The sequence below is a fragment of the Epinephelus lanceolatus genome, chromosome 14 (assembly GCF_041903045.1).
Source record: "Epinephelus lanceolatus isolate andai-2023 chromosome 14, ASM4190304v1, whole genome shotgun sequence".
NCBI lineage: Eukaryota > Metazoa > Chordata > Actinopteri > Perciformes > Serranidae > Epinephelus > Epinephelus lanceolatus.
Window position 1 is genome coordinate 15,618,723 of NC_135747.1, and position 25,624 is coordinate 15,644,346.

General features: G+C 42.1%; 1 protein-coding gene across 1 annotated transcript in view; it reads right to left on the bottom strand.

Moving 5' to 3' along the window:
- The window catches only part of thsd7ba (thrombospondin, type I, domain containing 7Ba), a 243,155-nt gene that overhangs the window by 160,591 nt on the left and 56,940 nt on the right, over positions 1–25,624 (bottom strand). The window contains exon 3 of the mRNA XM_078174396.1: positions 24,399–24,575. Within this exon, the coding sequence (XP_078030522.1) occupies positions 24,399–24,558 (160 nt within the window). The 5' untranslated portion in view covers positions 24,559–24,575. The remainder of the gene's footprint in view (positions 1–24,398; positions 24,576–25,624) is intronic.

The window sequence follows — 25,624 nt, forward strand, 5'->3', positions numbered from 1 at the left end:
TGTCCTGACTGAATAATTACTGTATGAGTACAAGAGGTTATTTTGCCTGAAAATGATCTGTATGTGTTTAGATTGCGATAGCAGAGATGTGTTATTTAACTCCTGGGGAATTTGTTCATTTTGATCATTTAGAGAATGTCCCCCACTCACCTCATAAGTAAAGCAGAAAATTGCAAACTGTGAAGTCCACACTGTGATTAAGAAGTCACTAACAAAAAATGATTCAACGGCTTTGCTAAACAAAAATAGAGGATGAAAGGCAAGCATTAGCAGAATTAATTAAATTGGTTTGTTGTGCCCATTAAGTCCAATAGGTCGATCCAGCTCTCCCTCTGCTCTCAACAACAAAGAATTTTTCAGCTGCTCATCCCAGGGCGGGGCGAATGAAAATGAACAAGGGGTAAGATGGAATGGGAGAAAAAAAAAACATGCTGCAGGGATTAAAAATGGACAATGGCTAAACTCACAAACAAATCCTTAATGCAAATAAAATCGTGCTGGATAAAACCGTGTATCAGTCATATCTGAGATATCTGTACACTGTTACCCATGTAGGCCAGTGGTGGTTACTTACTACTATATCATCAGTCAGATGTCGGAACATTCCAGTATTCATTTTGTCATGAAGATTTGTAACTTTATTAATTGACTCGTCTTTAGTATTTAATTATCACCAGCTTCAATTGATTGATGTTGGAAAGAAAAACCAAATGCCCAGTGCCTAATATTAAGAGGCATTCAGAGACAGTCGTGCCACTTGCTCAAAACACGGCCTATTGCAGCTGCTGTCAGTGCAGGAGTTTTATGACTCCCTGTGTAATTGTTATAAATCAATGAGCAAGAGAGAAGTCCTGGCCAATCTTGGGGACATCAAAATCTGACATTTTGAGTGTATGATGTATGGCTAATAAATGTGCTGCTTAACTCTGTATTAGTCACGGTAGAATGTGAAATTAACCCAGGAATTTAGGGTCATTATATGAGGGGTAATAACTTCAGGTTGCTCCCAACATTAAAAAAAAATACATATACATATATATATATATATATGTATATATATATATATATATGTATATATATATATATATATATATATATATATATATATATAGTATATATAAATAATTTAAAGAATTAGACATTAAGCATTTATATTGGTAGGTTCAGTCAGTTAATTAACGTAACAGACGTACAGGGCTCTGTTCCAAGAGTCAGGTTTATTAAAAGACCTGCTAGAATTTTAATTATTTTTGACTAATTGGACCTCTTCACGGGTTTTTTGTGTATGACTGCTTGACATCTGCCTGACTCTGGTGTTAGCTTTTTTCACATCTCATAGTGTAGTTATTGGCACACTGGATTTCTTTCGTGACAGGTTCCTTTGAAAAATGGAGCAAGATGTATTTGTTTTTTGTCAGTGTACATAGAGTTCGAATAGACTGTGCTCCAGCATACAAAATCACAAGGCTCTCCAATGATCGGTCAGTCTGAGAAAGAAGGTGGGACTGACCTCTCATTCAGGACATCTCATTGGGGGGATATTGATTGTTTATCTAACTGCATGGTGATATAATGAAAGCAGCAGAGAAAGGGGGGTGCTGAAAGGACAGTGACAGAAGTTAATGAGAGAACGGTAAATTTCGCTCTGCAAAATCCGGGCTGACACTTTTATCACGTTCATGTGAGCTGCTGACATCATGCAATTCTAGCGTATCTTCAACCTGAGCCGAGGTCTAATCAGCCCTAAATGAATTGACTTGTGGGTGTGCAGGGCCAAAAAAAAAAAAAAAAAACACTTGGCTTGAACACAAAAACAAAACAGGGCAATCCTGTCGACTAGAAATTATGCTTATAAAACATCAATTTGTTTCCCTGAGTATGTCAGAGTGAAATGTAATTGCTGCCTTGGTTATGTTCTCAGGCAAACTTTGAAAGAAGAAAGTGAAGAAAGCTTTTTGTGCCGGACAAAATTCATCAGTAGGTGTTTGGTATGGATGTAGAGATCTTTCCATAACCTTAACGAAGTACCATAAAAATGTGTAATTGTGCTCTAGTTGCTACGTGTTCAGTATTAAGATTTTGCTTATTTGCCGTATGTGATGATTAACAACACTTTCCCTGTGTTGATAAAAAACACAGTCATGGCAGCACTGTGCTTCCTATATAAACGTAATTTCTTGGAGACTGGATTGGCCCAGGGTTATACTGTAAAGTTATTCCGATGGCCCCATACAGCTGCTTCTTGGAACAAAGCCCAGATCCTGGATATGCATGTTTTTCAATCTTAAGCTTTCTGTTAGATGAGTGACATAGGTCATAATTCAAAAGGCATATTTTGCTTCGGCTACCGCATTAATGCTGGCAAGATAACCCCACTGCAATCCCTTCCTCACGGCCTCTCTCCTCTCCCTCTTCCTCACTTCCCTTGTACATCCTCTGTTCTGACTAGTCTGTTTCAGCACAGCAGTTGATCAAAGGGTAGAATAAAACAAGCGCTCTTGATAGACAGTGCTCTGCAATCAGAAAATGACTCATATGGGAGTTTTTCTCAGGTAAGGAAAAAAAAATCCATTTGATTTCACCTCGCTGTCTCTTCAGTGTGTTCCCCACTGGGTCAAATACACAGTAAACAGAGTATGCTATTTTAACAGGTCTCTGTAGAGGCTGCTGTTCAAACACAGAGAACATTATTACCATTTTCCTTTTTCTCTTACTTTGGGTAGTGCATCTGCGAGGAGTCCCCATCCTCCATTATTCTGAGGAGCTCTTTTTCAGTGAAGTGAAACATCCACCCCAGGAAACAAATATCATGTCATTAATTATCAAACAAAGGAGGACATTGTGATAGAAATGGAGTGGAACTTGCAAGAAGAAATGAGAAATCTTATCGGCTGCTAACCTATTTACTTCCAGCTCTGTCTGCAGTGGGTGGCATAAGCAGTTGTGCTGACAAAGACAGAGCACTTCAGCATGGAGAGCAGCTTGTCAAGGAAACTGCTCCATGAAGAAGATGAACACAGAGAGTTTTTTGGGTGTTTTTTTTTAAGTCATTTCTGGCATTTAGCTTCCCCTGTATATTCTGCAGCTTCTCCCTGGACTCACACTGACTCAGTCTGGCTGAAACCTTCAGGCTTACTGGGTTTTTTCTTCTTCTTTTTTTTGTAGAGCAAAGAGGAGTTCATCTCATTAAAACTACTGTAATTACAACAGGCGTGTCATGTTTTGTTAAAGCAGCAAATAGCCTTTTTTTATGAACCAGAATTACAATGAAGCTGCCTCACTGGAGAGCTTTTATAGAGCATAATAAGAACCCTGACAAAAATGAGGAACAGAATGATAGAGTAATAATGCCATGTGACACTGAGGCTTAATTTATTTTGTAGTGTGCGGCAGAGGATGTCAGATGCTTTGTCCGTTCATTGCATGTGGTGACAGATTACTTTTACGGTCTCTTTATGCGTCTGACCTTCACGCAGACATGCATAACCAACAAACTACAAGGTCATTCACATCAGCCTCGCAACTCAATACTCCCAACTTCTGGGGAGGCATCAAAGAACAGGACATGCTCCTGCCTGGCTCTCCTCGCTGCTGATTTACTGAAATCTTTGCACTTGGGCAGCGGAACAGGAGAAGCTCTTGTCAGCAGCTTTACCTCATTTGCATTAAAGGAGCTGAAGCTGTTGACTAATCAAGTTTGAGCATTGTGACTTTTTTTTGGTTGGGAGGTAGGACTGTATTCCTAAATTTCCTTATAAATAACAAATTTGGCTGAGTTTTTATTTCAGGTGACCTATCTGCAATAATTACTGTCCTTGGGCTATCTAATGGGGTTTGATTTGTGCAGTCAGCTGCATGAACATCAAAATTTAGGTGCTTTTTTCATACTTTTTGGTTAAAAATGGTTCAGTATTAGAATGCTCCAGCGTTCAGTACTTGCTGTAGGTCAGATTTGTCTCTGGTGAACGTGATCAAGAGGTGGTGGCAGGACTAGCCAAGTAGCCAAGTTGGGCACTTGAGCAGTTTATTGTCAGGAAACATACAGCTGTGCATTCATCCCTGTTCATACAGCATGTGCCTCAGCTTTGACTGAGAGAGAGAAAGCCCCTGCCTCATCTTGTCTGCTACTCATCTTCAGAGATAATACCTTCACACTCCATGATGTTACTGGTAAACAAAACGGGCTGCCGAAGTCTACTGTGTAACGAAACAGGGCCAACACTGATGGTGAATCCACCGACATAATGAAGTCTGTATGCAAAAGCTGCTTTAAAACATTGTCATGCTAGGGAGGCAATGCTTCAGATCTAGCCAAGCACCTCAGTGATGGGACAGTAAGACCTCTACACGGAGCCCACCCTGGATCCAGAGGTGTTAGTCAACTATAGACCAATTTTCTTTCAAAGGTCCTTGAGAAAGTAGTCGCAGACCAGCTGTGTGACTTTCTCCATGATAATAATTTATTTGAGGAATTTCAGTCAGGATTTAGAGTGCATCATAGCACTGAGACAGCTCTAGTTAAAATTACAAATGATCTTCTGATTGCTTCAGACAAAGGACTCGTCTCTGTACTTGCTTAATTAGTGCCGCATTTTACACAATTGACCATCAAATTCTGCTTCAGAGACTTGAACATTTAATTGGCCGAAACGGTTCTACACTGAGCTGGTTTAAATCGTATTTATCCGATCGATCTCAGTTCGTTCATGTTCACGATGAATCATTTCTACGTACTAAAGTTTGTTTTGGAGGTCCACAAGGTTCTGTGCTCGGGCCTATTCTGTTCACTTTATATATGCTATCTGTTAAAGGGTTTTTGGGGGCAGTTTTTCCTTAAAGGACAGAGGGATGTCATATGCTGTAAAGCCCTCTCAGGCAAATTATTATTTGTGATATTGGGCTTTATAAATAAAATTAACTAAAATTGATTGATTGAGTATTAAACATGACAGGCTGGTGAATAAGCTAGGTGGCAAGCCAGCTGATAGGATGGTGATGTATTGCTGAATCATACAAGGTACACAGCATATTAAAAGTGTTGTGTATTGATTTCAGGCCTTCCCTGTACTGTAAATAGCACTATATCTAAGCATATTAGAGGATATGAGTTCCAAAATGACAAAAGTATTAAGCTCATTAAGCTACATTTATTGTGAGGGTCTTGTTTTGGTTCTTTTTAAAACGGTGAAATAGCTAAATACTGAAGCACAGGGCTACTACTAGCTACATGTAACTTCTTAACTACAGTGGTTCTGTGGTGACAGACAGAATGGCCAGTAAAGAAAAATACTTTCCCATGGTAAATTTAGTACACATAGTGAAGATAATGCCGCTAGAAAAAGAAAGGTGATTGGGTTGCTGGAGTTACATTGAAGTGGCAAAGTCTTGTTGGTAGAATCCCATTTTGTAATTTTGTAATTATTAAAAGAATAATACATGTGCACCATGCACGGTAATTCCATAATATGTTAAAATTTGAACCATTAAATATGACCATAGATTAGAAATTTGCCCTAATATGTATGGAATTAAAGTGAAATAGTTAAGATGTCACTGTAAATAAACTGGAGGTTTCACAACAAAATACGAACATGCTTTTCGGACATTCTGTGTCTGATCTATTAAGTATTGAGTTATCAAATCAGTGCTGTTTTAGTTTCAAGTATTGTTTTGGTATTAAGAATTGTGATACTAATCTTGGTATTGGTATTAAACTCAAAATTTTGGTATCATGTCAACACTACAGTCAGCTATACTGAAGATACTCTGACTATTTTTAACAGAGAACAGGGTGGTTGATGCTGCGCAGCAGCTAGACACCAATGTGCCGAATATGCCTGTGTATTTATTCCTTCATCTTAAAGTGGAGAAAGGGTCTCAAAAAACCCACAAAATTTATGAGTTCACATTATATTTTCAACAGCCATCAGACTGGATCTAAATTAATTTTAGAGCGATATATTAAAGAAACTATTCTGCACACATGGGGCTTTATTAAACACAAATTAGAAGCTCAAGAGATGCCTTTTATGTATTTCAATATTAGCATTAATTGAACCTGCAGGAGTCATTTAGTAAAGAGATGACCTTCTATCTTTGATTCCCATCATTTACACAATGGCTCCTCAGGCTGGATATTCCCAGTAGCTACAGGAACTATTTATAATTAATTCTGTCCCCAGTTACAAACTAGTCATGGCTGTGTATCTTTCCCTATTTCTCCTCCGAGCCTCTAATGGAAAATTGTGACTGGGAGATTTGACCAGAGTTGGAACGTTTTGTATAAGGGTGATGTGAAAACCCTGCGCTGCTTGAAAGAGACTTCTGAGAGGAGAGCGGCTCTGAAAGCTAACTCTTCTGTGAGAATATTCTCATGGGATTAAGGATCTGACTGCTAGGAATCTCCTGCCTTGTGGCTCTCATGAGACGAGCCGCCAGTTCTTTATGACAGCCTCAATCAGTTCACTGCCAGTCAGAAGAAGAGACACGAGTTCAAAATGAGATCTCAGCTGCATAATCAATGTAAAGGGCTTTTGCAGAGACGCGTCGATTTTTTTGTCAAGGTTGCTTTGATAGCTGAAATGCTCAGTTTATTATTATGAGTATGGTTAAATTAAACAAAGCACAGAGCATCTGCTTGTCGTCTGCTTTGTTGTTGTGTTTTCTGTCAATGGTAAGCCCAAGGCACTTTGAAAGATGCAGAGTGGTTGTGTTTGGGATATAGAATATCTAATTGGAGCAACATCTTTCACCCTCAGATCAATAGTCAACTTTGAATTTTATTCACCTTGATCCTAATCAGGCTTACTTGGCGTACTAGATTTAGCCTACCCAAGGGAGGTATGCGTGGAGCTAAACAGCAAACCACTTTTTTTTTTTTTTTTTCAAATTTTAATGAGACAGCATTTGTGCATATTTGCAGGGATTTGCTAAACTGTAATGGCAAGTTGCATAATTGATACTATATGAACAGAACAAGGGAAACATCTTGAAAGCTTTACAGTGTTTACAAAAAGCAGAGGGAAAACACTTAGGCCTAAATCATGTACATGTGTCACCTCAAACAGTTGTGTGCGAAGAAACAGAAGCTCGGCTGAATGAAAGTGTTCTCTGAAACCTCCCCAGATGTCCTGTCTTCATATTGATGGTGCTGGTTTTGGACACTGTCATAATTTAAAATAAAACCCAGGTGACTCTTTGATGCACATATTAATGGCCAGCCAGCTTATTAATGATATTTTTTGATGATAGAAGTTAAATGTTTCCCCTTGCTTCCAGTCTTTGTGATAAGCTAACCCAAATATATCTGAATATATCATGTTGCTACCAAAGAAGGTAAAACTATTTTAATATTTTCAACACACAGCTGCTGCCCTTATCTGCTGAAAAATAGTTGGGAAAGTATTTTTGCATGTTTATCTTATCACTCACATTTTTCACAATGAAACCTGTATCGTTACTGTGACATTTAAAATCTCCTCACTTTCTAAAACTTTGTATTCTTTTCAGATGTATGTCTGATGTTCATGATCTCACACCAGTGCCGACAATAATATCTCAACCCCTCAAGTTAGAAAGAGACCGACTTGATGAAAGGGAACTTTGTGTTGTTAATCTGTGTTTGCAGTCAATAAACATGTTGCAACTTATTTGCCATTTCATTTTAGATAATGGAACTTCCTACAAATGTCACTCTGCCAATCTTGAACTTAAAATTTTGAGACGTCTTTGTTAATTTGTTTGTTAGATGCTGCAACATTACAGACTGACTCGCTTCAGAAATTTGGAGCATAGAGAACACTGCATCAGTATCAGTAGCTGTGCTCTGCCCTGTGTGAATCATTTCTTATTTGCTTTTAAAGCTCTCTGTACAGTATGCAGCAGGAGAAATTCCACTTTGATACACAGCTGTTGTCAAACTGCTGACAACTGCGGAGCTCACAGGACAAATCACCTGGTAGCAGTCATCGCTGTGCTTACATTAAAATAAAGAATTGAGTTTTGGAATGTATCTTCCAAAAAAGGTAACAAACATGCCCTCTCCAACACAGTTTGCATCTTTCCATCAGTGTCTGCAGTCATTCTGTATATACAAAACTAATAAATAAATAAATAAATAAAACACAGACTAAATAAAGAATGACTGAATGTAACCCATATGTACAGTATCAACATCAGCAAAAAGGGTTGCAGCTATGCCGGCTGCTGAGAAGTAACTGTAGACTAGAGGTGATTTCTAGGCATGATGCTTAGTCCACACACAACACTTCATAATTTAACATTTTAGCTCAAGGCAAATTACTCACTAAACTTATATATTAAAAAAGTAATGTGTTATTTGGGGGTTAATGGATATTAAAGGGGTTGTTTTTAACCAAAAAAATTAAATCATTTAATAATTTACTACAGTGAGTAAGAACCAATTCTGATTTAGTGACTGCAGGGTGAGCAAGAAACATGAACCTTAGATTCATACGCATTCATTATTCCACCTGCAACAAAAAGAAAGCAAGCAACTGTACAGCAGCATGTGGGCAAGTGGGCCAGTTAAGCTATGGAAAAAGTTAAGTTGTCACACAACAGTTAAATGTGCAGATAAAACTAAAAGTGGTGATTATGAACTGAAGTAGACTGTTTAAGCCATAGGAAACATGATTGCATCTCTACCTGTATAGTTACCAGCGTAATTAAAATGACTCCAGATATGTGAGTCTACTCACCCCACACACAGCTACTTCTTAGATGGGGTTGACAGTTAGGTTTAGGGGACAACACTACTTGGTTAGGGTCAAGAAAAGATTGTGATTGATATTAACAACTCACGACAAAATCACTGAATGCTGACTTTTAGTTTCAGACAGGAAGCAAACACTGGTCCCTGGGGATAAAAGGGGTTCACACTAGAGTTGGCTGAAAGACCAGTGCGTCTCATACAGATGCTGAAGGGTGCTGCATCATTATAGTGACGCCAGGGACACTGCTGTGTAATTTGTTGCCTTAAGAGTGAGACCAGGCTGCCATAGAAATACTGTATGATGCTAACACAGAGTGGATTACTCCAGTTTATCAGTAAAAAGACTACAGCACAGGATTGCCAGTCTTTGAATAAGACTACTTGCACAATTCCTGGGTTAAACTGTCTGGATGGGGATGAAGTCGATGGGTACAGCTGGATAAATGAGGAGGATCTGTGTCACTGTAAAACATATAGCGGTTTAGTGGAATCGACTAATCTTTTAACATTTTCCTAGGTATATAAATTCATCAACTGAGTTTGGTGATTAAACTTAACATTTCTAGTTTTATTTGGAGAGCTTCTTAGATTATTAAGTTAAAGTAAAACATTGTAGTCTGAAGAAAGCATATGTGATGGCAATTTTTCTGTTAAATAGAAGTGAAGATAAATTATTGCAGTTACTTGCCTAATAAAAACAGTGCAAACCATGCAGGGTAGTGTTGCTTGCACTCCCTATGCTTGTGCACCTATATTTCTTTCTTTTTTTTTTTTAAGATATTTTTGGGGGCATTTTTAACTTTATTTGATTTGATTACAAAAATGTCTCCATCAGCAACAGACACAGCTGTAAATTCTTTGCGCCAAGTGAAGAACTGAGTCTTTAAACTGAGAAAATGTAACTGTAAAACACATGTGGCTGCTTTGTTTGTCACTGTGACTGAACTGTTGTTGATTCAATTGAATACTTTAAGCTTCTTGAACTTGTCATCTCAATTCTGTAAGATGGCATGAACACATATTTTTGATTTCAATCAGCTTAAAAGTTTTTACTGTTGTGTGAGAACAGCCTCGACATTGATGGAGAACTGTTGATGAGTTAAACAAGCAAACTCAGAGTGCTTCTCAGGTAAGCATCTTTTGTAGCCAGATGGGACGCCCCTTCGCTGAGATTGGAGCAGATGTTAAGGGCCTGATGACGTTGTCTATTCATTAGCCTTACTTATGTTCTGCTCAGGCCCGCAGATGGTGGAAGGTTTTAAATTGTTTCTTATTACTGTGAAAATGTAATACTTGCAAACTTGACTCATTTCCTTACTGAAATTGTTTTCTTATGAATCTATCAGTTGTAATAGCTGCTTGACTGAATCAAATCTACAAAATAGTTCTGTGTCCTCTGTTGAAACTGGAAGAAAGTTTGAAAATGTGTTCGTGTGTGTGTGTGTGTTTCAGAACACACTGGCCAAAACTTTTCTTTGAATTAGTCATGTTCATGAATAGTGCTGGTTTAATTGGCCTGCAGTGTTTGATTCACAATGTTTTAGGTTTGCTTGCAGTTTGGTCTGGAGTCTCAATCAAATACAGTGTATGCTCAATTTTTTAGTCCTCTGCTAGAAAGTCAAGTCCTTGATTCTGACATGTGTTATCAAGTTACTTGACTGGCTCAGGGGAATGTGATGACACTGAGATGTCTTCATTAGTCAGCTGAAGAGGGCAGTATCAGGTAAATATATATTAATTCTAACCACTTAATTACATCTAGAAAGCTTGTCCAGACTCAATCAAAAATGTATTGTGTGGTAGGCTGTATGGATCATTCAAAATAAGAGTTCACAGAAGGTTTGGGGAAACAGGAATCAAACAGAATTTGATTCTTCACAATTGTGCTCCTGTTTCTGTTCAGGAGTACGCTATTGATATTGTTTATTCTCCCTATCTGCACTACAATGTGAGACTCTCAATTTCAGATGTTTGGAAATTAAGACAGCTTCTACAGTGTACACGACCTTAATGGCACATTTCCATGTCAAAGCTGAGTGCAGGAAAAGGACAGTAGTGTTATGAGATGAAAAGAGAGAACATCACTCATAGCTGTATCAAGAGCTTTCCATTCTAATATTCAACTAAAAAAGAAATGTAATAAAATAAATCTCAGTGAGTGGCTGTTCACAGTCCAACCAGAGGTTCTTTGTAACTTTCAGACACACGCCGCCAGTACAGACAAACTGTGTGCTTGTATTTGGTTTGAATGCCAGACTCAATCTGAGTTCAGCCCAACACAAGTAATAACATTATGGCAGTGCGTGTAAACACATTTTCCGATGTCCTACAATAACCTGTTTTCTATTCAACATGTTGTTTGTCATTTACAGCTGATAAACTCTATGAAGAGTCTCTGTATCAATAGCCCTGCTCACACGAGCTCAACAGCTTAGCAGTTCAGCAGCTGAATGAGTGCATCCTTCCTCGCTAAAATGCAGGTCACTCTGCCGTTTCCTCCACTTGAGCGGCCACCATGGTTACCTATCAGTGACAACCACAGTCAGCTCACTCGCAGGTCAGTCAGGTTCAAGTAAGTGTAATAGAAAATGTCACGGGTTCGGGCAGGTGGGACAAAAGTGACAAAAAAGCATTCCATGTAGGCCAAAGTTACTAATAACCTACAGAAATGAAGCATGCAACCGTCCACCCTCTCTTCCCTCTGTTCTTTAAACTTCACACACACACACACACACACACACACACACCTTAGATATAATCGTAAGTGCTATATCGTAGGCAACTGGACTTGCTTGCGTTTCTTAAAGACGTTTCGCCTCTCATCCAAGAAGCTTACAATGACCTGGATGACTGAGAATCTTCACCGACACCTTGGATATTGTGCTCAGCCCTTGTCTCAGTCCTCAGAACAGACAACTGACCTATGGCTAAGCCCTCAAACGTGATGAGCCAATCACAGTGCATATAGCCATTCCCATACACTCGCACATTCTCTGCCTGGACGTTCATTGAAATGCATTACAGAAAGTCAGATTCATTCAGTTTTATGAGCTTTTTCGGAGATTTGAAGTTTAAAAATGGTCAAACAGTGTGCATGGGGTACATGCAACTCCGACACAAGGTATCCTGAGAGGCTGGGCGACGGGGTGTATTTTTTACCCTTTCCTAAACCACATCTCAACTGAGAAAAGTGTCTCCTTTGGATAAAGTTGTGTGGTAACTTTAGACCACAACATCAACTCAACGTGAATACGATTAACAATGATGTCTACATCTGTTTTAAGGTAAGTCAACATTGTGTTTGAGGCAACATATTGTCACTTTGCTGGAAAGAAATATAAAGTTATCTTTAACATCTCTAGCTAACGTTAGCTAAAGTTAGCCTGACGTTAGCTGTTAGCTGCTAGCTGCGTTGTTCATCATGTCACCTTGTTTGCTGGGAGTTCATTAGCCTATTTTGTTCTAGTTTTGTACTTTGGTGATCGTACATCATTGTTAGCTGTTGTCCAAAGGGCTCTCGTTAAGCTAACGTTAACTTCTGGAGTTTAGCTTCATGAACTTATCTGTAATCTCAGAGATAACAAAGGTTGGCAAACGTTATGCTGAATGATTCAATGTAAATACTGTAGCACCAAACTAACGGAGAGACACTCTTGGTAAAGATGGTGAAAAGGTCATTATCCTTTTCTCATATTCTGAGCCATAAACCTTAACTTCAGTGGCACTTTGATGCACCAAAATTTCGGCAACGAGATGCGGATTATCACGCTTACACTGGGACCTGTAAATTTTGGCTTGTCATCAACCTTCTCAACAATAAAATGATTAATATATCCCTGCAATGTGTAGTTTAGGCCCTTTTGGTTACTTCTCCATGACATCTGATCGTTATGTCCCCAAAAATCATCAATTGCCTCACTGATGACATTTGCCATAGTATCGGTCACTGAATGTTGATATTTCATCCGAGTGAGTGGAGGGGGGCGTGGCTTAGCCATAGGTCAATTGCGCTACTGTAATGCACAAAGTAGGTGGTTTGTAGGTTGGGTCGGGTGGTTGATTAACACATATTTTTGCTTATCGAGCGTTGGGGATTGGCTCTCATAATGGGTGAATTAGATGGGGGTATTAAAAAAAACCTGACCGGCATCACTATTATGTATGGAGCAGAAGCTGGCTACTTGTCAATATGGCCGCCAGTGGCATAGAGTCTGTCACTGTACAGTACTGGATTTGAGTTACAATAACCATGCACACATGTGACTGCTCATTTTAGTCAATGTAGGCAAAATCCATATAGACTAGTAATATAAAAGGTATAAATGGTAAATGTAGCTAAGTAATAAGCTAAAAATACTTAAGTTAAAAATAAAAATACAGATCTGAAAAGTGTCCAAATGTGCAAGGTTCCATGCACCAGCTGAGCTAACTGCAGGTACCTATTTTTCTATTTCTCTGTGTTTTCAATTGATATGTAAGATAAATGATTTATGGAATAGATAACCTTCATTCAGAAGTGGTGTCTAATGATTTTCGATTTCCCCTTTTATTAAAGGTACAGTATCAGGATTTCATGACTGATATAAGCATGCGTGACAAAGGCTTTGCCTCTTTGATATGAACAATTTTTTATTTGCATAATAGTAAAGATGTTTTGTGAACATCTACATCTTACTTTCTTGCTTTCCTTACAGCTGTATACATATGTAGCTGACAAGGCTACCAAGGAAGTAGTCCATGCCCCCCCTTACATACTAGTAGATCCAAAGTCTGTGCCTAATTTTATGATTTATTGTTTGTGTGAATTTCCTGTTGCTTCTTTCAAAGTCTCCAATTTTCAAATCATCTCCTGGCCAGTGTTAGAAATGCAAATTTCTGTGTGTATTCATGCTCCCCAGAGGAAGGAACCTGTTGGATCTGTTCCTCCAGCACCTCCATCAGGATGAGCTTTGACTTCTTTCATGAACGAATTCTATCATCCATGACAATATTGACATTTAAATTTGTTGCAAGAGGAAGCCAGTATGAGGGTAACTAGATATTGTCTGTTGGCAACATCTTATCCAGTAATGCTAACTGGCAAAAAAAGCATATTTGCCTTTTTATTTCTTTGTCACCATAATGCAAAAAAGGCCCTTTGTAAATTATTCAGTGCAGTTTGGTTAAATGTGAAACCACGGCAGACTGGATCCTAGCGCATTGCCTCTTCTGAGCTTATTTTTCAGAAACAACAGAAGCTCACTGCAGCAGTGATGTTTGATTTCAGCTTTGATGGTGCAACAGTGTGCTGAAATTGCAAATAAATACACTCAGACCCTGAAATGAAATGTAAATGTTGCCTGACTGGATCACTCCACATCTGGGCTTATTTTTTTTCTTACAGTCACAAGCCTCGGGTTAGACCGGGTCCTAGAGCTTCGGCCTCGTAAACTCTTTGAATAATCCAGCTGGAGCTGAGAGAGATCCCTCTCATTAAGTAAAACCCTTTATTGATTTCTCAATCTTTTGAAAATCATTGCCCCTCCGCTGATTCTTACAGCTGAAAGTTCCCACATAATTTAGATGAACTGAAGACAGCTTAGTTATTCAATCCTCCAGAGAAGCCTGGCAGGATTCATCAAAACAACGACACATATAATTTCAATTTTATAGCCAAAATTGGAAAAAATATGAATTTAAAAAGGTAAGTAAATGGGGAAATACATAGTTGCAGGACAAATATAAACACATTCTCTTAATTATAGTGCTCACTGCAGTGTTAATGCTGTACACTCCAATGTATTGTTAAAATTATGTTGGAATATCGGATTTTTCTCCTCAGAGATAAAGATACCTCACTACCCCAAACTAGTTGGATTCCCTAGTCAAAGCAGGAAAAAAAACCTTAAGTGAAGGTGTTTTTCTGTTTTAGAGAGAAGCTTTGATGCACAATATAGCCCCTTCTGGGATGAGCTCTTGGATCTAAGAATAACTCAGCTCTTTTCCTGTTTGTTAAACTAAGCTGTAAAAAAAACACAAATAACTTCTGATAGGTGAAGCCCAGCATTTTAAAAACCTTCTGCAGGAAAAATTACACTCATTTCAAAGATGACAAATGAAAACCTGAGAGAGAGGATCTTACTTCTGAAGTAGACTAAAGCTGACACTGGATGAGCGCGGTGTCTTGCTGTCGTGTTTAAATGCAGACGCTTATGGAAGTCGAAATAAATCCAATTTTAACGCTCTGTTTTGGGGGATATCAGCATTCTGAAGCTAGCAGGACTGTATATGATCCCTTGAATTACAAAAAAACAAAATTTAAGAGGCAAAAGCTTCGGTAGGCAAACTTTAACTTGTCTGCCATTATATTCTAAAATCAATTTCCTCAACACATAAACTAGTTATATGCAATCTACAGCAGTGCAACAACCCTAATGTAATGAAGTAAAACAAACACACAGAGAAATGCAAATCACACCAGTCAACAGCACTGATGTGTTGCTAGGGTATTTGCAGAGAGAACATTCAGTCCTTATCATATGTGATACCTCTTGTAACATTTTTCTCATGCTCAATTTGTTATCAGTAATATACAGAAAACGCATTACTACCTTCTTGATCAAAAAGCTCTTCAGTGTTAATGGTAGATGTATACCTTGCTGTTAAAAAGGGAAAGTATGGCTGTTTAAAAGGGTTTGTCTTTGAGCAGTCACTTTAAAGAGTTAAATAATAGTCCCATTAGCCGCAGTGTTTCTGCGCTCCATTCTACTCTCCAAGACACTGATGAAGGTCAAGCTTAAATGGCTCCAGCTCTCTGTTTGAGCCAGAGACTCCCAGCTTAGCTACAGCTCTGGGAACTGGCTCACACAAAAGATTTACCCCACAATGCTGCTGGCCTAGATAGACACACCAAACACACAATGGGGTGGCTGTGCATAATTTAGAGCACATCTTTCCTACGTTGACAAGCCCAAAATTAAAAGGGAGCTTGTCAGCCAAATGAAGTATTCAAATATATTATGTCTATGGTGGAGATGGGGAAGTTAAATCAATATTTGCAGATGTTAACGCGACAATCGGACTTGTGATATAAAGCCTGGAGCTGCTGCAGAGAGCGAATGTGAAACACGTATGGCTCCAAAGAAGATTTGCTCATTTAAACCAAACTAAACCAAAAATGTCCTTGTTCACTCAGTTCAAGCTCTAAGTTCGTCTGTTTCGCGTTTTGCCGTTACGATAAAAATCAAACATTTAATATTATCATAAGGTTTTTAGTCTTGGCTCATGCAAACAGCAAAGAATAGATGCACTCTCTCCAGCACCAAACAAGAAGCAGCAAACCGGGTAGACTGTAAACATGACGGGAGCTCTGGTGAGGCATTAAGAATGTGAATAAGTCTCCGCTCCCTCTGTAGAAGAGAGGAGAAACTGGTGGAGTTGTGGAGTAAACAAGGGTTTGTATTTAATCTGGCGTGTATCTGATCCACCACCCAGTTCTTACTTTAGTGAGAAATCTTCATTCCCCTCCCACTATAATAGCGCAGCTAACCAACAGAGGCTGAGGGCGAGTTGAGGCAATAAAACCTACAATAATAAATGTAACTGGTATGATGTACAGTTAGTACCAAATACAGTTTATCTCTATGGATTATATGTTGACTCATTGACAGTAATACTGACGAAACATGACGCCTTTTATCTTGTGTTTCTAGAGTTGTGTATTTTTGCAGACACATAAGGAATTTTTCATATACCACATTTTCCAGCAGGAGCAGGATGGGGAATAATCTCAAAAGGCATCTAGTTGTAGTTTTGCAAATCGTGATCCTACAAGATCCCCTGTCTTGGCAAAATCATTTGGTTATCTAATATAACCGCAGTTCTTAGAATAATATGAGTGAGGTGTCTCGCTATGGGATGGAGCCTCCTGCAGCCCTGATAGAAGCATTTATCTCAATCCGCCAATCTTGATTGGCCGGTGAAAGGTGTTCATCCGCACCACACCCAGTAGTCCCACCTACTATATATAGTGTGCGCTGATAATGCTCCCTCAATTCAATAAGCAAACCTCTTCTCAACACCCAGCAAGAAGGGTCGTCTGGTGAGACACCTTGCTCATATTATTCTAAGAACTGTGGTTATGTTAGATAACCAAACGTTCTTCTTCATAATATTCACTCGGTGTCTCGCTACGGGATATGGTAGCTCCCGTATTGCCAGACAGCTTATCGAACAAGTACTGGCCGGTGGGGAGGGTCCCTGGGTTCCAGTTAGGACTCCAGGACCGCGCTAGCCACGCACGGCCCTGACACGTCCAGCATATAGAACCGAACAAAAGTCAGAGGCGAGGACCAACTCGCTGCTGAACAAATGTCCTGAACAGACACTCCCCTGAATAAAGCCCAGGATGCGGCCATCCCGCGGGTAGACTGGCTGTCCCTTTCGGGGTTCAGCCCAGGAGACATAGAGCTGATCGCTCCTCCTGATGCTCTGTGTCCTGTCCATATAAGAGCGCACAGCTCGAACTGGACACAGCATGTGCGCTCGCTGCTCACCGGGAGAAGCGGTGAATGCTGCGAGCTCAATCGGGGAACATGAACCAACCACCTTAGGTACAAAGACCAGGGTGGGCTTCAGAACCATGCGTGTATTCCCCGGGGCGAACTGAGCGCACACAGGGTGCATAGAGAGCGCATGGATGTCACTCACTCACTTTGCAGAGGAGAGAGCTAGTAACAGCACTATCTTAAGGGACAGGTGTTTAAGACTCGCTCCCAGCAATGGCTCAAATGGGGGGCCTTTAAGCCCCTCCAGAACCACCGCTAAATCCCACGGAGGCATCAGTGGTCTGGAGACAGGGAGCAGCCTGCACGCGCCCCTCATAAACCGGCACACCAAAGGGTGTTGGCCCGCTGTTTTGTCCCCAAATCCTATATGGCAAGCCGCTATAGCTGCCAGATAAACCTTAACCGTGGAAAAGGCTTTTCCTTTATCAATCAGGTCCTGTAAAAACAACAGTATTGCTGGCACAGAACACTGAAACGGGATGTGGCCCCGTTCGAGACACCACCGCTCAAACACTCCCCACTTAGAGTCGTACAGAGACCTAGTGGAGGGAGCCCTGGAGTTTTGGATAGTGATAACCACACTCTGAGGGAGCCCAGCAGTGGTCAAACTGAGCCACTCACGGGCCAGACCCACAGTAGCAGTCGCTCCAGGTGCGGGTGGAACCTGTGGTGGCCTGAGAGGAATGGGAGGAAGTGTTTTAGGGACAGAAACACAGCCGAGAGCTCGAGAAAGTTTATGTGAAGACGTTGGAGAGCCTGGCTCCAGCGTCCTCTCACAGACCTGCCCTCGTAAATGCCACCCCAGCCGGATAGGCTGGCATCCGTGGTGACCACTTTCCTGGACGAGACAGTGCCCATGGACAGCCCCTGAGTCAGGAAAGACAGGGCCCGCCAGTGGGCGCAGAGCCGTCACGCAATCCGCCGTGACCGTTATCCTCCGTGCCATGACGCACGGGATTCAGCCTGAGTGAAGTGACCCAGCGCTGAAATTCCCGCATGTGAAGGCGGCCAAGATGGATCACAAGGATGGCTGAAGCCATCAGACCCAGCAGCCGAAGACACAGTCTGAACTGGACGGACTTGTGTCGACGGAAGTGCGCGAGGCAAGCTTTGAATGTTTTCTCTCTCTCCTCCAAGAGGCGAGCTGTGAATGGCACGGAGCGCAGGGATAATCCAAGAATGGGTATCTCCTGTGTCGGAGAGAGTTGGCTCTTCTCCGTATTCATCACAAAGCCCAAATCTATTAGGTGTTTCGTGACAATGTGCGTGTGAACCCTGGCCTCCTGTTCTGACTGTGCCAACACGAGCCAGTCGTCCACATACGTGGCCAGCCGGATGCCCCGAGGTCTGAGTGGGGCGACAGCAGCCTCTGTGCACTGTATGAAAACCCTCGGGCTGAGAGACAGGCCGAATGGGAGAACACGGTATTCGTAGCACACCCCCTGAAAGGTGAATGGGAGATATTGTCTGTGAGGGGGGTAAATGGGAATGTGGAAATATGCATCTTTCAGATCCACGGGCTAAAACCAATCGTTCGGTCTTACTAGACGCAGCAGTGCTGCATGTGTCAGCATCCTGAATTTGTATTCCCGCAGAAATTTGTTCAGAGCCCGCAGGTCCAGAATAGGGCGGATTCCTCTTCCCCCCCGTTTGAGAGAAAGCGGAGAAACATTTTGCAGCTCCTGCTCTATCACAGGAGGTCCCAACAGTGGTGCTGTGGCGCCCTCTTGCAGTAGAGTGGGGAAATAACCCCCGAGCTGTACTGCGCATGCGCGAAAGGACATCGCAGGAACAGCGGGGCCTGTCACTCTGCTCCCCGGGAATGGTGATGCCCATCCCGGGGGCAGAGCCACAGAGGACTCGGTGGCCACAATGCTTATAGACAGGGTATTTTCGTTTGTTTTGGCTTTTTTTGTTATCTCCAGCCTCGGCTCTTGGCCTGGCTGTGACAGATTTCATTTTATTTTCATACTTTTGGGAACATGTGTGTATGTGTGTACTTGTGGACATGTGGCTCAGGGCGCAACAGCGCAAACCTCCAAGGCGATGTCTCTCCTCTTGCGGACCGGCTCTGGAGTGGGCAGCGGCGGCGTGGGATGCACACGAACAAGCCAAAGTGGTGGGCCTGCGTAACGGGGAATGGCAGGATGCTCCACCCAGAGAGAGGACGGCTGTCAGGCCGCTCTCTTTTTCTTCCTCGCCTGGGGGACCGAGGCCGCGGTGGTCAGGGGTGGCGGTGGCGGGACTGCGGTCGGGGTGGGAGACTTTCTGTGCCAGCCGGTTCTGGGCTCCTTCCTCAGCGGGAGGGGTGGGCCGGGCTGTTGCGGCTGCTTCGGGATCTTGAAATGCTGGGAAGCAGCTTGAGCAAACGATTTGCGCTGCACTGCAGGAGAAGGCGTGGGTGCTTTGTGGGGGAGACAAAGTTTCAGGGCTTCGTTGTCATTCTTTTTTGCCTCACATCTCTGCTGCATCGTGGCCAATGCAGAGCCAAAGATACCCTCTGGGACAATTGGCATATCCAGTATGTCATCCTGCTCCCTGTCACTCAAGTTAGCGAGGCTGAGCCATCTCGCTCGCTCCTGAATGACGAGGGTTGCCATCACCTTGCCCGTGGCCTGGACTGAGACACGCTGGATGCGGAGGGATAAATCAGCGATGACCCCCATTTCCTCCCACGCGTCGGGGTCCTGCTCGTCAGCGGACGCCCCAAACAGCTCTGCCTGGTAGGCAGTGAGGATGGAGAGAGTGCTGAGAGCTCTGGCCGAGAGCTATCCATCCATGGGCTTCCATTGCCTCGCAGTCGAGGGATGTTGTGCCCAGGCTGTTGCTGTACGGGCAGTTACTCCAAGTTTTGGACAGCTTGGCCAGCAACTCGGGGAAGACAGGGAGAAGCTGTTTCACCGCACTACGGGCCAGGGGGAGCCGCTTGCCTTCGTAGCGGGACTGGGTGGGCTCCACTACTTCAACCGGCCAGGGTACCTCCAGCTTCTCTGCCACACATTTACACATGTCGAGCAGGTCCACATGGAGGGAGGGAGCTGGAGAGCTCACCCCGCTTTCCTCTCTGTTGGAAGTGGGCAGCTTTGGCTTTTCAGCCGGGGCTGGAGTCACGAAGATGTCGTCTTCCTCCTCGTCCTCTGATATGAGGAACGAGGTGTCATCGTCATCCGCCGTGATGCCAATCTCCAGCATGTCTTCCTCGGGAAACGGGGGAGCTCGGAGCTGCTCGCACTGGGCGTCCCAGTCGTAGCCAGTCTCCGGAGCTTGCCCGGCCATGTCCTCGTCTTCCTCCGCGGCTGCACCTTGGTCAGCGGTGGGGACAAACGGGTCATGGCCCGTGAGGCTAACTTGGCGGGCTAGCCTGCGTCTGAGGCTCTTGACTGTGAACACTTTGCAGTGTCCACAGGACCCGGGAATCTCAAGGGCTAACCTGGCGTGGTCAACCCCAAGGCAAGTACTGCACACCGGGTGGGCGTCCTTCCCCCGAGATTTTATTCCCACAGCAACAGAGCCGAAAATCTCCTCTGGTGTGATCTTTAGCGGTCGCCACCTTGCCGACAAGCTGGAGTGCTAACGGAGAAAATGGTCGTGGCTAGCTGGTGTGCTAGCGTGGGGTCGAAAGGAGTAGCTGTTATGCTAGCTTAGCTCGACCGACCAGCATCCGTGGTGGGGAGCCGAGAGGAATTCTGCCATGTAGGGGCTGGAAGAAAAAATACCTTCCGGTCCGGTCTGGTGTGAACGGACAAGGCAGAAGCCAGAGCATGACACTAGCGTCCAGCGACAGAAGCTAGCAAAGATCCGTCTGGTGAACAGTTAAGCCAGTGAAAGCTCCGACGTGAGATAAGTTCTCAGGTGAGAAGAGTTTTTGAATTGAGGGAGCATTATCTGCGCGCACTATATATAGTAGGTGGGACTACTGGGTGCAGCACGGATGAACACCTTTCACCGGCCAATCAAGATTGGCAGATTGAGATAAATACTTCTATCAGGGCTGCAGGAGGCTGCATCCCATGGCGAGACACCGAGTGAATATTATGAAGAAGAACATAATATTTGTGACTAAAAAAATAAATCATATTGTCTTGAGATGTGAGAGGGGGGCAGACTTTAGTATTTAAAAAGCCTTTTACAACTCTTTGTGAGTATGGTAGGTGTAATACAACACGCTTTATCGTAGTTTCCGTTGTTAAATTTAACATCAAAGCACTATGATACCGATCGTAATGGACTCTCAGTTTTCCCCAGAGTCAAACAGTCATCTGGAGGTGGATATATTCAGAGGTGAGGCATGTTAAGTTAAAGATTCTTTCTTGTCTCCAAAGTGGTTTTCATTCCAGTTAAGAAACAACTCATAAGCCATCTTAGCACTGCAAGGATGTCAAATCCTCACTCTTGGTGTCCCGGTTACATCCCTTTTGAACATACGCTCTTTCAAGTGAAATTAATCAATCTCTTTATCACTTGGGCAGTGTCATTACCCAACCGCAGAGTGAGAAATGAAAGTGCTAATCGCACAGCAAGTGGGGCGTTTGTGTGGGAAGGCCAAGTTTTCCTCCTCAAGCTGCTTTGGAAATGCATTTTCAATTGAATTTGTTAAGCGAGTGAAGGATGAATTGTGAGATTACCTCAAATTCTCTGTATAAGAGAGTGATGTATGACATCAGCTTTCAATGCAGTTATCCAAGCACGATTATCTCACAAATATGATAGATGCTTCAATATAAAATATTGAAATAGTAACATATAGAAACACTTAAAAAACTAATATAATTAGAGTCGACATTTACAGAACAATACATATACTCTATGCAGCACGCTGTTCACTGAAACCATGTCAACCAGACATTACCAAGGCCATAAATCCTTAGCAGAACAGCGCATGATTATTTACTGTGCACCGACGTCTCATTAACCATGTCATGTTACTACAGAATGCACATCATTATGGTAGCAATCCAAGACCTGCTTGTCACCACAGGGCTGGGGATGGATAGTCCGTCAGAAGGAAGGTATTATTATGCTAACTGCCCAGGAATAAGGGCCCTCTGGCTTGATGATGTCCAATAGCAGCCTGAGGTTTATGCTTCCCAACATTGTGTGTCAGAAAAAGGAGGATTACTTTCCCCTGCAGGACTGGTCGCACTGAAAATAAATGTACTTGTACAGTATTTTTCCCCTATAATGAGAAGTAGTAATGACTGTCTGATTCTGCTGTGTGTACACAGTCTCTATCTCTGGCGTGTGCATAGGTGTGTGTATGTGTGCCTGTGTGTGCATGCATGCGTGTGTGTTTATGCCCACAAATGCAGCATATGCAACTGTACTGTACTGTATGAACCTTAACGGGTTCACAGAGGTCTGTCTTGTTAAATCCTTACACTTGAATGGTAAAAAAAAAAGAAATGTATTTTTATAGAACACCATTGGAGCAACCTTGGCAAATGCTAGCAGCTAAGTAAGGGATAATGCACAGCGAGGAGCGGGTCATTAGGTGTTTTTGGACCAGAGGAACTTTTTCATAGTTCTGAGAACCCTTCTGAAATCCCTCTATTTATTGTGCCCGTAGCGCAAGAACTAGGACGCTGTTTTTTAAGCTCCTGTCTCAGATTAGGTTCTCTCCCAACAGAACAGTGACATTGACTGATGTAAGCGTACCTTGATTGGTCTAACAAATGAGCCAATGCAGCACCGGTGGCCGCCATTTTTAAACCCGTGAGACGTGTTAACAACAGACAACACAAATGACAAACAGCTTGCCAAAAAAAAAAAAAAAAATCACCATTCCTATTGGCGGTGCCAATGCAAATAGAAAAAAGCTCTTGACGGTAGTGTGTGCAGGAGCTTCCCCTTGGGCAGTTCCTCTCAGGGAGTCTCCAAAACTGTTTGGTCCAAAAAAGCCTACTATTGCGGATGCTGAATCACTCGCTAGCGTGGGCACGGGAAGGTGGGTGCTGAGGGTGCTGCAGCACCCCGTACTGACATGGGTCAGAACAACATAGTCTGTAAATCAGTTGGCTATTTTTATTTTAATTCATGTGATACCTGAACATTTTTTAAAATTCTGAACAGCATATGAAGAGCTGCTTCTCAGGAGATATATCAAAAAGATGTTTAAAATGTGCAAATTTAATTAATTCCTCCAATCTGATGTGACAATGTCATTACATCAGGTCAAAGTACAAGGGTTGGGGTCAGAAACTTGGGGAGAGATTTGCAGTAGGGGGGAGCTAATCAAGAGTATGGACAGGCTGATCAAGCAGAGAAAGACCAGAAAATTGCTTTTTAGAGCCATAAAATACCTTGGATGCCACGGACTTCCACTGCGTGGGCACAACCATCGGGATGTAGCTTTATAGCAGCTAATGGTGAAGTGGCAGACGGGCAGACGTAACTTTATGAACAGCCCAGGGGACATGAGTGGCCTAAGCAAACAGAAAACTGGATGTCTGCCACCATTCAAAAGACCATCTTAGATTTTTTTGTCACATGCAGACCAGAGAGAAACGAGTTAACTTGTGGTTATGTTTAAGCACCAAAAACACTTGGTTATGGTTAGAAAAATATCTAATTTTGGCTTTAAAAATCCTCTTTCGGTGGCACAATCACAGCTTGAAATGCTGCCGATGTCTCTCTAAAAAACACCAAGTTTTGTCATTTGTCTGGTCTCAAACAGTTGTTTGTAGTGAGGTATAACTGTCTGAAGCGTGTGCACATACACAGTCATGCATGCACATCTATGGCAGCACCTCTCAGCAAAAAAATGTTCCTGTGGGCACGTCCTGTAAGGGTTTATTTTGTAATAATGACCCGCTCACTGTACATTATCTCATTTATAACATGGCTGCCTGAAGTAATCAATAATTTGCCACAGTAATTAAATTAAAAATGATTTATTGATTTTAAAATGATTTTATGGCTCCTGTTAAGGGTGAAAAATGTGTCCATAGCAATGGTCTGCTATTGAGAAAAGCCGACCATAATGCTGTAATTGACCAATTAGAAATAAGTATTCAGCAAAGCCGTGTAATAAGTGTAGTTGTATATCTTAGTGTGTGGATTTATAAGTGACCACATCCAGTGATTCACACATTTAGAGAGAAAAAGAAGAAGAATTTTACCTGCTTTCCAAGAGAAGTGATGGTCCTTAGGAAACACAATGTCTGACTGGACTGAAAAGGAAAAGAGAGACAAGAGGAGGAAGAGGCTGAGGTAGTTCCCAGCTCGCCGTGTCCAGGCAATGACCCCAAAGTCATCTTTTAGAGTCATAGTCCAGCCCATTGCTTCCTCTCTTACTCCTGCGGGAAGAACATGAAATTCATCAGTAAGTCACTCATAAAAATGGAGAGAGACCTGGGCCAGAGAAACCAGAGGAAGAGGCTGTGTGTACACTCTTTAAAAATGGGGAAAGTGGAGAAGGTGTCAGACACTCTGAGGCTGCTGTGTAGAAAATGTCCCACTGAAACCTCCAGCCCAGAAACATGACTTTCACTGTCACCTTCCAAAGTGTATAACACTCTCTCACACATGAATCACAGTGTGTCTTTTTTATTTATTTATTTCTAATCCAGCATATGAGTGTGATATCATGCCTGCTTCTCCTCACACATAGACCAAAAATAATTAGTCAGAGAGGCTTGAGCATCTCAGCCTCCCGAGGTAGAAGTGGACACATGTATTGAAGGAGAGGGAGACTTTAAGCTTGGAGTAATACAGGGTATTAGTACCTTTTTATTGCAGCTCATTTATTCCTATCTCCTGCTACTGTGATTCATGTCCTAGGAGTGGTGGGGATTAGTCCTGGATTCACTGGGTCTCTAATTGTGTTGCACCAACAGCAAAATTAATGAATATGGATTTGAATCTGTAACACCTGATGCTTTGAGAGACTGATGTTACGGTGCTCATGACTGTGGTGATTCATTTTCCGGAAACAAATTTTGCTGCACTGTTACACTGGGGTATTGTGAGATTTGTTATTATTGGTTTATCATCCCACAGAGCACTCCCTGCAGTTTCCTGTCATTCTGCAATCATGAACTCCACATACAATCGAAAAGCCAATTTGATTCACAGGAAAACTACGAACTGTAACACATAATTTGGCATAAAATTGAATACAACTGCATTAATTGTGCAACACAGAGGGTTGTTTAATACAAGAGAATAATAATAAGGGATTGAAGTAGTTAATCAAGTAAATGCACACTGAGAAATACAATGATATTCACAAGTTGGTATCAGTGATAAACTGGTCAGACAATTAATTTATCAAGTTTATTTTGAGATTTAGAGTTTTAAAGGTGCTGTGTGTAGAATTTATCATATCTGGCAATGAGGAAATCTC